This window comes from Myotis brandtii, unplaced genomic scaffold (assembly GCF_000412655.1).
Source record: "Myotis brandtii unplaced genomic scaffold, ASM41265v1 scaffold57, whole genome shotgun sequence".
Classification (NCBI taxonomy): Eukaryota; Metazoa; Chordata; class Mammalia; order Chiroptera; family Vespertilionidae; genus Myotis; species Myotis brandtii.
In genome coordinates, this window is record NW_005370133.1 from 1,508,565 (window position 1) to 1,521,750 (window position 13,186).

General features: G+C 56.0%; 1 protein-coding gene, 1 long non-coding RNA gene and 1 pseudogene across 2 annotated transcripts in view; 1 reads left to right on the plus strand and 2 right to left on the minus strand.

The window, feature by feature from the left end:
- Positions 1-75: 75 nt before the first annotated feature.
- Positions 76-13,028, minus strand: LOC106728228. Its single transcript, XR_001364506.1, has 3 exons — positions 13,018-13,028; positions 2,805-2,808; positions 76-233 (listed from the first exon to the last, which is right to left on the minus strand). It is a non-coding gene; the product is annotated as an uncharacterized LOC106728228 (long non-coding RNA).
- The window catches only part of ACOT11 (acyl-CoA thioesterase 11), a 48,354-nt gene continuing 41,073 nt past the window's right edge, over positions 5,906-13,186 (plus strand). Inside the window, exon 1 of the mRNA XM_005878667.2 lies at positions 5,906-6,395. Coding sequence (XP_005878729.1) covers positions 6,363-6,395 — 33 coding nt within the window. The 5' untranslated portion in view covers positions 5,906-6,362. The remainder of the gene's footprint in view (positions 6,396-13,186) is intronic.
- Positions 12,363-12,958, minus strand: LOC102239339 (annotated as a pseudogene).

Here is a 13,186-nt window from a genome sequence, read left to right on the forward strand (position 1 = left end):
AGTGTCTGACGCCAGCCGCCAGCCGGGTGCCCTGGGTCTTTGTGAACAGCAGGCTCAGCAGCCCGCGGGCGGGGTGGCGGTGGGGGGTGATGCTCCACCTGCTCCGGTGAGGGGGAGGAGAGGGGACCAGGCTCCTCCGGGAACTCACCCAGCGCCCCGCCCCGCCCCTCCCGTGCCTCTGCCCGACTGCTTCCTGTGCCTCCTTCCAGCCTCCTGCAGCCGCCCCCATGAGACTCTGCTCTGGGACTTGGGATGCCTGTTTCAGAGCCTCCCCAGCGACCGCTTCTCTGTTGTTCCCATTCGGCTCCTCCTGCAAGCTGTGGCACTAGAGTGTCCCACCACTTGGGTAAGGGCCCAACCACTGCAGTGGCTCCCCGCCTCCCTGCCTGAGAAGAGCCACCTTCCCTGGGATCCTCCTGCTGTGGGCTCCCCCTCCGTCCCAGCACCCTCCCTAGCACATCTGCCTCTGCCGGGCCCTGGGCTCCCAGGAGTGCCTGGTGCAGGTGTGCTGGGCGGGCTGGGGCAGCGGCATCTGGGGTTTGAGCTGGGACGGGCAGGCCTCTCACTAGGATGGAGGAGGCTGGCCCTGGGGAGGGCCTAAGGGCACAAGGCTCAGAGTCCAGAGTGTGTGAAGCCACTGCTGACTCACTGGGCAGTGAGTGCGTGCGTGTGTGTGTGTGTGTGTGTGTGTGTGTGTGTGTGTGTGTTGGGGAGCACTAGCCCATGTGAGTAACTTTCCTGCAAGGACCCAATGGAGGAAGTCGGGCTTGGCCCAGACCCCCAGCAGCTGGGCCAAGGAGGGGGTTCAGCCTCCACGGGAGGGGGAGGACAGGAGGACGTGCTGAGAGAAGGGGAGGGAGGGCGTGTGCTGAGAGAAGGGGAGGGAGGGCGTGTTTGAGCCTGCTGGGCAGCAGGGAGTTCAGGGCTGGCTGGACAGCATCCTGCCTCTGGCCTCCAGGCGTTGCTAGCATTCCCTCCTCCCAATCCCCACCGCTCTGTGTCTTCTCGCCCTGGCATCATTGGACATGCCCAGCTTCTCCTGAAAGCACAGTGTGTGGTCTGAGAGGGGCCTGCCTTGCAGCAATGTTTAGGTCACCTCCACTTCCTATCTCGCTGGTATCACTACCTCCTTCCTCTGTTCCTCCCTTCTGTCCTCCTCCCCATTTATCCCACAACTTCCTTTATTGTGTCATGCTATGCCCAGGGCCCCCCAGAAAGAACTGGGAGTCTTTAGCTTGGAGAATAGGAGAGGATGACAACATACTAGCATTCTTTCATTCATTCGTGTATTCATTCATTCATTCATTCATTTATGTATTTACTTCCATTCACTCACACATTCCCTTGTTCTTTCCCATTCAATTACTCATTCCTTCATTCTTTGGACACTGAACATCTACTATTGATCAAGGCCCTGAATATTTAGTGGGAGGGGGGCAGGATACTCTGATGAATCAACACTGCTGGCTTGCTCATGGTCAAGGAGAAATTAACATAAACCAGCCCAATCTAAGAGAAAAAACAGCATGAGAAAGAAAGGGCTGTGAGGTGTGTGTGTGTGTTTGTGTGAGGGGATTGAGGGCACCGAGGGAGGGGATGTCATTTCCACTTAGGAGGGGCCCAAAAGACTTCCTGGAGGTGGTGCCACTTGAGCCGGGCCTTGTTGGGGGCAGGGTTGGGATGTAGAGTTATTAGAGGGCATCAGAGTGGAGAGAACAGCAGGAGCCGAGGAAACCCCAGGTGTGGGAGGCACCATGGGGAGCCCTGCTCATGGCTTGAGAAGACTAGAAGTCAGTCTGGACAGGGAGGCCAGGGCCAGGCAGAGGGCAGGGCGTGTGCTCCCACATCTCTGCCAATGTCACAGGCCAGGGAGCAGCTTTGTTCTGGGTGACCTAGAGCCATGGTCATGGGTTGATGGCAAGACCCACCTGCCTATGAGAACTCCTTAATTGTACAGGCAGCCTTAGACGGAGTGAGCTCTTCAATCTGGGAGGTATGCAAGTGGAGGCTGGGTACTAGGGGTATGTGTGTGGTGGGTAGAGCTATAGGTTCTGGCCCATGGATGGGTTCAGCCAGGACAGTGCCGAAAGTGAGAGCTGGAGTGGATGATGTCAGAGATCCCCTCCTACCTAGAAAGTCTGTAGTCCTATCTGGGAAAACTAAAAGGCCCAGCAGAGGGAATTCCTGGGGGTTTGGTTATTCACTAGTTCATTTCTTCATTTGCTCCTACCCTCCCTCCCTTCCTTCCTTCCTTCCTTCCTTCCTTCCTTCCTTCCTTCCTTCCTTCCTTCCTTATCATTTACCTTCCTTATCATTTAGTCATTAAACCCTTGCTCCCGGCAGGCCCTGTGCTGAGAACGCATGACTCAGATGAGGTCCCTGCCCTTGTGCGTTCCTAGTCTGATGGTGGAGACAGACTGGTGCCTGATGGTGACCCAATGCAGTATCACCATGGAATATAGGTGGAGATTGTTTTCATTGTGTTTTGTCATTGTATGGGGAAGGAGAGCTGGGATATGGACCTGAAGAATTAACACAAACATTTGTCCTCCAGCCAGGAAGGCCCCAGTGGTGGGGCCTGATGAAGGATGTAATGTGGGAAAAGCAGTATTTGTGGGAGGAAGAACTCTGGGCTCACTGGGCTGAAGAGGCAGGCTTTCTGAAGATGCAGGGCGCCTGAGGACCAGGCCTTTGGGCTGAGTGCCCCACAGCTCATCCCACACCAGAAATGAACCAACTGGAATTGGGAACCTCTAGAGCAGCGGTTCTCAACCTGTGGGTCGTGACCCCTTTGGCGGTTGAACGACCCTTTCACAGGGGTCGCCTAAGACCATCGGAAAACATGTATATAATTACATATTGTTTTTGTGATTAATCACTCTGCTTTAATTATGTTCAATCTGTAACAATGAAAATACATCCTGCATATCAGATATTTACATTACAATTCCTAACAGTAGCAAAATTACAGTTATGAAGTAGCAACGAAAATAATTTTATGGTTGGGGGTCACCACAACATGAGGAACTGTATTAAAGGGTCGCGGCATTAGGAAGGTTGAGAACCACTGCTCTAGAGAATTCCTTGACCAGCGTTAGCTGTAAGCAGACTGTGTAGAGTGGTGGTTGAACTCGTGGGCTCCAGATACAGATCAGGGTTCTTCAACTGTGTGACTTTGGACAGATGACTCTCTGCCTTCATTTTCTCCTGTCAGAGGATAATCACAGTACCTTCCTCGCAGGGCGAGGCTCACGGCTGGTGAGGTACATGGAGTGCGTGCACAGTGCTGGGCGGGTCAGCAGGGCTGTGGTGACGATGACAGTGCTGCTGCTGCTGCTGCTGCTGCTGATGATGATGTTGATATGCTGCCAGGAGCTGCCTTTGAAATCTCTGGGCCTCATTGCCCCGGCTGTAAAAAGGGAGGGCTGACCTAGCTCACTGGATCTCAAAGTAGGGTCCCGGTGCCAGCAAAACAAGCATCCCTTGGGATCTTGTTAGAAGTGCCGCTCCTCGGGCTCTCCTGGAGACGGTCCAGCAGGCTGTGTTTCACAAGCCCTCTGCTGATTCTGATGCTGAAGTTTGAGGAGCATTGACCTAGCTATGACTTATGGCCTCTTCTCCGCCTGCCTTCCCGAGGCTGTGGTTCGTGCAGGTGTGTTTCATGTTTCCGGCATTTAGGGCCCTGGTCTGGGGGCTGGTGGGGAGGGGGCACATCCCTCAGGGGGCTCCCAGGTGAGCTGGGAAAGGGAGGCAGACATCCGTGGAAATAGCCACTGGGGTGCCACCCTGGACAGAACTGCTGACGAGACACAGGCGTCGGTTTTGTAATAAAGAGCAGAGAGGAGAGAGTCCTTTGTGGGTGGGCGGGGCCTCTGTTCCTCGTTCCTGATAATAACACTGATTGCGCCTTGGGGGACACCCTCTAGGAGTCCCTGCAGCCTCTCTCACTTGATGCCTTGTCGTGGGAGGCGGTGGACAGGGCTCCACATCTGAGGTCAGGAGTGGTGCTTCTGGACGCCCTCCTCCCTGGGTGACTTTGGGTCTCAGGTTTCATTTCTGGGCCTTCATGTTCCGTCTGTAAGGTGAGGGGACTAGACTGAGAATGGGGAGTCTGAGCCATGACAGTTCCCTGGAGAGGGTAGGGAGGGAACCAGAGGCTCCCTGGGCTCCCATTCCCTCATCTGCATAGCGAGAGCCTGAGCTTGTCCTGCTGCCTGCCCGAACCCTGTGAGGTTGAAGGACATGAACTGTCCCCTCTCCATGCTGGTTTCCTCTCCAGTCCAGGGAGGCTCAGACACCTGTCCTGTTTACCTCACATGGCTTTTATCACGTGAGCATGTCTGTCATTCTCAGAGGCTGCTTGATGCCTAAATCCTGTCGCCTGGCCTTCGAGGCCCCCCCTCGACAGATTCCCCACTTTTTTCTGCAAAATGAGCACCCTCATTGCCTATGACAGCACCCTCTTCTGTTCCTGGTAGGCCTTCCCTCACCCCTCTTCTCAGCCTAGCCAGTCTTTCAATGGAGAATATTCAATGGAGAATATTTTTTCATTGTTTTTTATTTATTTATTAAAATTTTTTTTTGAAATATATTTTTATTGATTTCAGAGAGGAAGGAAGAGGGAGAGAAAGATAAAAAACATCCACGATGAGAGAGAATAATTGATTGGCTGCTTCCTGCACGCCCCCCACTGGGGATCAAACCTGCAACCCAGGCATGTGCCCTGATCAAACATCGACGTGAGAGAGACACATTGATTGGTTGCCTCCCGAACGTGCCCGGCCCAGGACCGGGATCGAACCTGCCACTGAGGTACATGCCCTTGACTGGGAGTCAAACCTGGGACCCTCTGGTCTGAGGGCCAATGCTCTAATCACTGAGAAAAGCTGGCCAGGGTCCCATCCAGTCTTTAGACCAGCTCTAGCCCTGCCTCCTCCAGGAAGCCTCTTGGCTTGCCCCACCCCAAGTGCCATCCTCGGACCATCTTGCAGTCTTTAAGGTGTGGCTTTACTTTCTCATCTGTAGACACTAAACTGCTGACAGACCATAAACAATTTGAGAGCAAGGCCTGAGCTCACAGGGGTGGACACTGGGGGGTGGACACTGGGGTCCTTGACTCCCAGCGCAGGGAGGCTCAGAGGGAGGAGGGAGCACACCCACGGTCACGTAGCGCGTAGGTGAAGGAACCAGGCCCAGAACCCAGGTGCCTCAGGCCCGGGGGAGGCAGGCTTCGATATGTGGTGAATGAAATGGAGGGGCACAGGGAAGGGCAGAGGCCTCAGAATCAGGTGACCTCTGTGCCAGCACAGCTCCGCACATCGCCCACCTTCCCCAAGGGACCTGTGGTGGGGTTAGAGCGAGGACCACGGTGAGGCCTGGTACACAGGAGGTGCTCAGTGATCATAAGGAGCTCATTGTCCATCCAGCCCCCCTGCCTGGATCGCCACCCCTCTTTATCCCTGAACCGCTGAGCACTGTATTTCATTGCCCCGTCATAAGCAGTCCACCATGGGCTTCAAGGCCTCCTCATCAAGCCTCTTGCAGGAGTGAGAGGGAGAAGGGGCAGTCCTGGTGGTCCCTCAGTCGGTAGTGGCTTCAGAGGGGCTAGGATGGGTGCCCAGGGGCTGAGTCCTGTGGAGCCAATGGGGTGGGATGTGGCAGGTGCCACTTTTAGAAAAGTCATGCCACCTATTTTAAGGCAGGGAGGGGTGTGCCCCGTCCCTGGCCAGCAGTGGCTGGAAGCCAGCCGCCTGGAGCGGTGGGCGGGGGAGCAGCACTCCCAAGGGTGAAGAGTCCTAGCAGGTGGCTCGGGTATCTCTCTGGGACTTGCTGGCAGCTCCCTGGCCTCCTGCCACCTCCCCACCTGATCCCTTGCACAGGGAGGGAAGCCTGCAGACCGGGTGGCTCACCGTCTGCCAGCCTGGGGCCGGGGATCTGGAGCTTCCAGGCCCCTGGGAGCGACCCCAGAGCCAGGAGACCCCGTGGGGAGGATTCAGGGGCTGGAAAGGGGGTGACTAAGTTTGGCTGCAAGCAAAGCGAGTGTGCGGCTAGGAGCCCAGTGGGCGGGCACAGGGCCCCCTGAGGTGGCTGTGCCCCAGCTGGCAGCCTCTTTGCTTCCTGTCCTCCGGGCAGGCACAGGAGCTGCTGCGCGGGGGCTCTAGGAGAAGGGGGGCAGAGGGCAGTCTGCGCGAGGCTGGAGCCTGGGCTCAGCGGGGGCGGGCGCTTGGGAGGAGGAGCGGGAGGAGACTGACTGCCCACAGGCTTCATATGGAGCCGGAGCGACTGTTGCTCAGGTGACTCGCGGCTCTTGGAGGGTGCTGCCACCCGTGTGCCACCGGCCAGCTAGCGGGGTCTCAGCCACCATGATGCAGAATGTTGGAAATCAACTGCGAAAGGTATGGAGCGGGGGCCGGGTGGGTTGGCGGCAAAGGGGAGGGGATGATCTGGGGATCCCGAAAAAGAAGTGAAGTTTCCATTTTAAGTCAGAAGTTCTACGCCTCCTCTCTCATTTTCCACGGGCCATTTTCTAACTCTCTTTTGGAAGGAGAAATCGCAGGACCCTGGGCTGCTTTATTATAAGCAACACTTCCCACACAAGCCCCAGGGCGGTCAGCTCCCCGGGGCAGGCTGTGCTGACAGCAATCATGTTCCGCATGTTCTTTGTGTCTGCGATTCTATGGTGTGTGTGTGTGTGTGTGTGTGTGTGTGTGTGTGTGTGTTTCTCCCGGCAGAGGTCTGTGTGGGTTTCTGCAGGACACACGAGCTCTGTGGCTGTGTGGTCTCAGAGTTCAGGGCTCAAAGGCGACGTTACAGGGCTTGGGTGTGTGGGCCAGTGCGACAGGGTGAAGCCAGAGTTTTGGGGAGCTACAAGCTCTTGGGAGAGCAAGTGCAGGACCAAGTGACACGCGTCCTGCAAGGTGACCTCGCAAACGTTTCCCCGGGAACCTCTTAACAGGGACTTTGGAGCTGAGATTAGATGCGGAGGCACGAGACAGACCCAGTGCTCAGCGGGCGTTTGATCTGGGGAACAGAGGAGGGGTTCAGGACACACTGGCAAAGGTTGTGCTGGGCGTGGAGTGGGTGGCCCCCGAGGATGTTTTCAGGAAAAGCCTTTTTAAAAGGGGCGGACGAAAGTAAAGAAATCTCTCATCCACCTCCTCCCTCCATCCGCATGGTCACCACTGAGCTTGGACTCCGTGCAGCCTCCTCCCTGGTTCCCGTCTCACATCCAGCCCCTTCCAACCCACCTGCCCCTGGAGGGATGCTTCTACAAAGTAAATGTGATTATTCCTCACCTTCTCAGATGGCTGCCTTCAGCATAATGTTCACATTCCTCACTTGATACCAAAGGATTGGGCAATGTGCTCTGCCCACCTCTCCCTCCTCCTTTCACCCTGCCCTCCCCTCTGCATCTAGTATGGCAGCCACCCTGCACTGCTTGCCCTGCCTCCGTATACCAACTTAGTTCTCTCCTCGCTCTGTCGTACATCCTGTACTTTCTGCTAGAGTGACCCCAGCCTCCCCTCACCCCCTGCTAACTTGTTTCCTGGGAAAGGTGCTTTTGAGCCCTCAGATCTCAGCTCAGATGCTGCCTCCTCCGAAAAGCCTTCCCAGATTTCTCTCAGCACAGCGAGCCTCTGTGTTCGTCCCTTCTCACCCTGGACTGTGTGGTGGACTTGCATGTAAGTCTCTTCCATCAGCCAGAGAGTTCCCCAAGGCGGCTCTCGGTGAGCCTGGCACAGTGTTGGGCAGGGCCAAAGCCCCAGGGCAGAGAGCACAGGGCAGAGAGCATCTTCCAGGTGGGTGGGGCTGTCTGTGTTTATGTTCCATCATCTTTAACTCTTCTCCCATTGATTTGACTCTTTCCCCATTATCCTTATCAGTAACCGGGGAGAAGGCAGCCGGGGAGGGATGTATCACTGCGACCATTTTACGAAGATAACAATATCCTATTCTAGCACAATTCCTTACCTAGCGCTGACCATGCTAGGCACCCGACCAGGCATAAATTAACCCATTCAGCTCTCTGGGAGGCTGGTAAAGCTGTCATCCCCATATCCCAGGTGAGGAAACGGGCGCAGGGAAGTTGAGTGACTTGCCCAGGATCACACTGGTAGGAAGGGGCAGAGCTGAGATTTGAACACAAATTCAAATTTGGCTCCAGAGTTTGAGCTTTTAAGAACCTGAGGCTCAGCCCGATGAAAGCCCAGCGTGGGATTCCAACCCACACATCCTGACTCGGCGCCCCAGGGCATTCCTCGTCTTCACAGTCCCCACCCACACTGAGTCGGGGAGTGGAGCTGGCTGTGGGGCGTGGAAGTTGGACCTGCAAGGTGACACGGGTGACCTCGTGCCGGCCGAGAACACTCTGGCCTGGATTGCCACCTTTGAACCATTGCCTACATGGCAGATCTCCTTGGACTCCCTCATTCCCTCCTGAATTCCCTAAGTTCCCTAGGAATACAGGAGAGTTGGGGACTGTTTTCTGGGCTGTTATCAAAGCCATCCTATATAATGAAAGGCTAATATGCAAATAGACCAAACAACAGAACAACTGGTCACTATGATGTGTGCTGACCCTGCTCCCTCCACCGCACCCCGGGGTGCGTGCGAGGAACATGGTGGGCGTCGGCCGCAGCAGAATGGTGGAGCAGATGAGCGGGGGTGCCAGACCAAGGCGGGGTGCTGGTCACTGTCATTGGAGCGAGCCTCTAGTGGTTACAGAAAATTCTTTGCTCCCGAGCGCCACAGTCCCACCTGGCACTCGCACCTGCTGCTGGTGCTGGCCCTGCTTGCACCTGTTGCTGGCGCTGGAGCCACCTCTTGCACCTGCTGCCAGTGCCTGGCACTGGTCCTGATTGCTCCTGAGGGCTTCTCCCCCTCCCCCTGCTCCTGAGAGGTGATCAGGGCAGCAGCCGCTGCTCCCACTCGCTGACAGCGCTGTCCCCGCTTGCACCCACTGCTGGTTCCGGCCCCAATCACTCTGTACCATCAGCGGATGCGAGTGGGGTGGTGGTGGAAGCAGGGCTACAGGCAGACAGAGGACGGGGCCACGGTGGGAGGCGCCAAGACCCGCCCCCTGTGCTCACTACAGCCTCACAGCCCACAGTTGGTTTCAAGGTGCATGAATTCGTGCACTGGGCCCCTAGTTTTTAATGAAAAGCAAGCAAACCAACCCCTCCTCCCTGCCCAGCTCTCTTCACTGGAGACTAAAGAAAGCCATGTTAAATTGCGAATAAAAGGGAGGCTTCACATCACAGGGGTGGTGACCCTTGTCAGTATCTTGAGGCTCTGCAGATAGCGGGCATTGTGGAGTTGGAATGTTCTGGCTCTTCCCCACCACTGGGTACTCAGCAAGCACTCTGCATGGTGAAGGAGGAAAGAAGGAAGAGAGGGCGTTAGGGAGGGAGTGACTGAATGAGGGAGGTGATGAGTCTGCTGCCGAGCTGGGTCAGGGGTCTGGAGGAGCACTGAGTATCTGTCCAGTGGTGCTGGAAAGGTCCCTCTGTCCTCCTGTCTCCCATCCAGGGGTCAAGGGTCAGTCTACACTGGACACTGGGCTGGTAGGGACCTGCTGGCAGCTCAGTGGGAGGCTGGGTATCCCTGCTCAGCATGAGTTCTAGCCTGACTCAGGTGGGGCCCAGGAACTTTATTTACTGTGGGAACAGCTCCGCTGTTTGTCCAGTTCCTCTGAGAAGCCCTGTGCTGGTGGTGCTGCTGACATGAACCCACAGACCTACATGCTGTTCCCCATACCCTGTGGCGACCCACTGCTTCACCTTGAACCCGAGGAAGCTGGAGGTGCGCCTCCCCACCCCCAACCTCCAGCCGCATTAGGGGATCTGTTCAGATATGGGGAGGTTTAGGGTACAACATTTGATCACCCTGGATTAGTTTATCTTCACCCCGTTGCTCTCATATAACCTTGGACCAGGTGTTCCCCATCTCTGGGTGTCCCTGAGGTCCCCACCAGCCTTGACATCCTAGGGGTCTGGATGTTTGTGAAGGGTTTGTGCATCACCTTGAGGTTGGTCCTGACAATGAACGGCAGGGGTCATCTGATTGAGGAGCCCCCCCCACCCCCCGTGTGGGGTTGGAAGGACCTACATGCTGTTCCCCATACCCCGTGGCGACCCACTGCTTCACCTTGAACCCACGGAAGCTGGAGGTGCGCCTCCCCACCCCCAAACTCCAGCCGCATTAGGGGATCTAGTTCAGATATGGGGATGTTTAGGGTACAACATTTGATCACCCTGGATTCGTTTATCTTCACCCCGTTGCTCTCATATAACCTTGGACCAGGTGTTCCCCATCTCTGGGTGTCCCTGAGGTCCCCACCAGCCTTGACATCCTAGGGGTCTGGATGTTTGTGAAGGGTTTGTGCATCACCTTGAGGTTGGTCCTGACAATGAACGGCAGGGGTCATCTGATTGAGGAGCCCCCCCCACCCCCCGTGTGGGGTTGGAAGGGAGAACCATAGACATAAAATGACATGCCCATTATATGTAGGAGTGCAAAAACTACTGAAAGAATGAGTGACAGTGGGAGCTCAGAAGCAGGCTGAAGTGGTCCCAGAAGGCTTCCTGGAGGAAGAGGCAAGGCTCAGACACAGCTTCAGCCTATTTAGGAGCCACATTTGAACCCCAGTCTCAGCCATGGGCAGATACCCTTAGCGTTCTTAGTCTGTCCTGGAGGACTCTTTATCTTTTAAAACCCAGCTTGGCCATCATTTCCCATTCCAGTTCCCATCCTGCCTGCTCCCAGAATTAATGGCATTTCCTTAGGATGTTTTCCTGACTTCAGTTGTTCCCTCCACAGGATTAGCATGTGTCAGGTGCTGAGTACACTGGGATGAACCCAGGCTGTCGTGTGGAGCTACAGCTAATGAGGGAGACCAAGTGAAACGGTAGTCAAAGAAATACAGAAGGAAAATCTGTGCTAAGTGCTGTGAGTAATAACAGTAGGATGAGTGTCACATCAGTGCTAGCTATGTGCCAAGCATGCCTGAACTCAGTCATTCCTTATAACAGCTCGGCAGTAGGTAATAGCTTTGTGCCAGTATTAAAGATGAAACGGAGACAGAGAGGTTAAGTAACTTGCCCAAGGTCACACAGCCAGTAAGTGGCACTGCTGAGATTAAACTCGGGCTGTCTGGAGAACAGAGAACAGGAGAGAATAATGAGAGAGGGCAGGAGCTCTCTGAGCAGGTGATAACTGGGTGAAACCTTGCAGTTGAGAAGGAGGCAGCTGTGGGAGGAACTGGGGGAAGAGCATTCCAGGCAGAGGGAACAGCATTCATCTGCAGGCTCCAAGCGGGGAGGGGGGGATGGAGCTTGGTGCATCTGAGCAGCTGAATGAGGCCAGTGAGGCTTGGAGTGGAGTGAGTGAGGGCAGCGCAGCTGGAGGGGCTGAGACGCGGCTGTCGCGTAGCAGGCTGGGAGGCTAGGCCCTGTTTTGAGGTCTGGAATACCCTGGGTTGTATAGTCCTGCTCACCAGACCGTGCGCTCCTTGAGGACTCCCTGGCCCCCCCAGGCTTGGTGCCACGGTACGCAGTCCTTGCACACCGGGCTCAGGGACCAAGGCAGCCCATCCTCACGGTTCTCCTCTGAATGGCCAGCACCCTATGGGTCCCAGCCGCCGTCCCATCCACCCCTGCTGCTCACAATACGTAGTTGGGCAAGAAGTGAGATGATGTGCTTGGGCTTGCATGGCTGGCGAGGGACTCAGAACCTCTACCAATGAGGCTGGGACCCTTTTCCAGCTCCTGTCTTGACCAGAGAGGCATCCGGGACCTCTGTACTCCAAATGTGGTTTCACTGTCTGTCATCCTCAGACCCACCCACCATCCTAGCCTCCTCTGCCACCTTCACACACTGACAGTGCAGATCCAGGGCTGCCCACCTTCCACCACCTCACGCACACCAGGGCCCAGGGAGGTGCTCCACTGCCTTCACCTGTGCCTGGTCTGGCGGGGCCCAGCTGGCATCCCTGGTGCCCCTGGGTGGCGGGGTTCACCACCACTCTGCTCACAGTGCAAGTGCCCGGAGACCTGCCTTGGAGACACTAACGCACTTCACTCTGGGCCTCCGTTTCCTCATCTGTGAGCCGGTCTTCCTGCAGATCTTCCTAGGTCATTGGTGACATGACAGACTTTGGAGGATTGTAGAACTTGGCACATAATGGGCCTGGTGAACACTGTATTGGCTCTTTTCATCTCATCGGGACCAGTTTCCTCAGTGGGAGGGTAACAGGGTCGGCTGGTCAGCTGAGAAGGTGAGAGCTGCCTCTTGTGGAGTACCTGCTGAGTGTCAGGCATGTTTAAAACTTCCCACTGCTCTGCCCGCCTGCTGGTATTTTTTTCTTCTTATTAATACAGTATTTATTTGTCTTCCTTCTGTCAAACCCTGAGCCAACCACTTTCCCCAGGCTGCCTAGGGAGGTATAGGAAAAGGAACATACAGGGCAGACAAGACCCGGGAAAAAGAACTATGGGAGGTGGAGACAGCTCCTTCACATGGCGAAGAGGATGAGAAAGGCCACCATCAGGCAAAAGAGCCCCATGGCCTCTGAGAGGGCAAAGCCCAGAATGGCGTAGAAGAGCTGCTGCTTCAGAGAAGACTTCCTGGCATAACCAATGATGAGGCTCCCAAACACAGTCCCAATTCCAGCCCCAGAGCCTGCCACCCCTACTGTGGCAGCCCCAGCCCCAATGAACTTGGCTGCTGTGTCGATGTCCCTTGAAATGGCACTGGTTTGGAAGCTGCGGCTAGAAATAAGCGAGGTCAGGGGATGTGGGGCTGCCAAGCTGCTGAGGCTCTCATCTGTCAGTGTCTCTGGTCGGTTCAGCACCGCTGCAGACAGTGACGGCTCAGCCGAGAGGTGCTCCGGACCAAGGAGGGGGTGGAGACAAACTTGGTGCAGGCAGACATTTTCAGGGGATGAGGGGAGCGGCTCCCAGTGCAGAGAAGACAGAGACCCGCCTGCTAGTATTCATCTGGCTGTACAGACAAGAACACCAAGGCCCTGGCATGGAGTCGCTTTGAGCCAGTTAGAGAATCCCAGGTCTGACCCCGAGCTGCCGCTGAGCGGGGCGCCGGGGCTGTGGCTCTTGCCCTGGGCCGACCTGGCTGCCCTGTGGCCACCGTGTCCTGTGGCTCCAGGGGCAGATGGTGCTGGCGGGCGGCT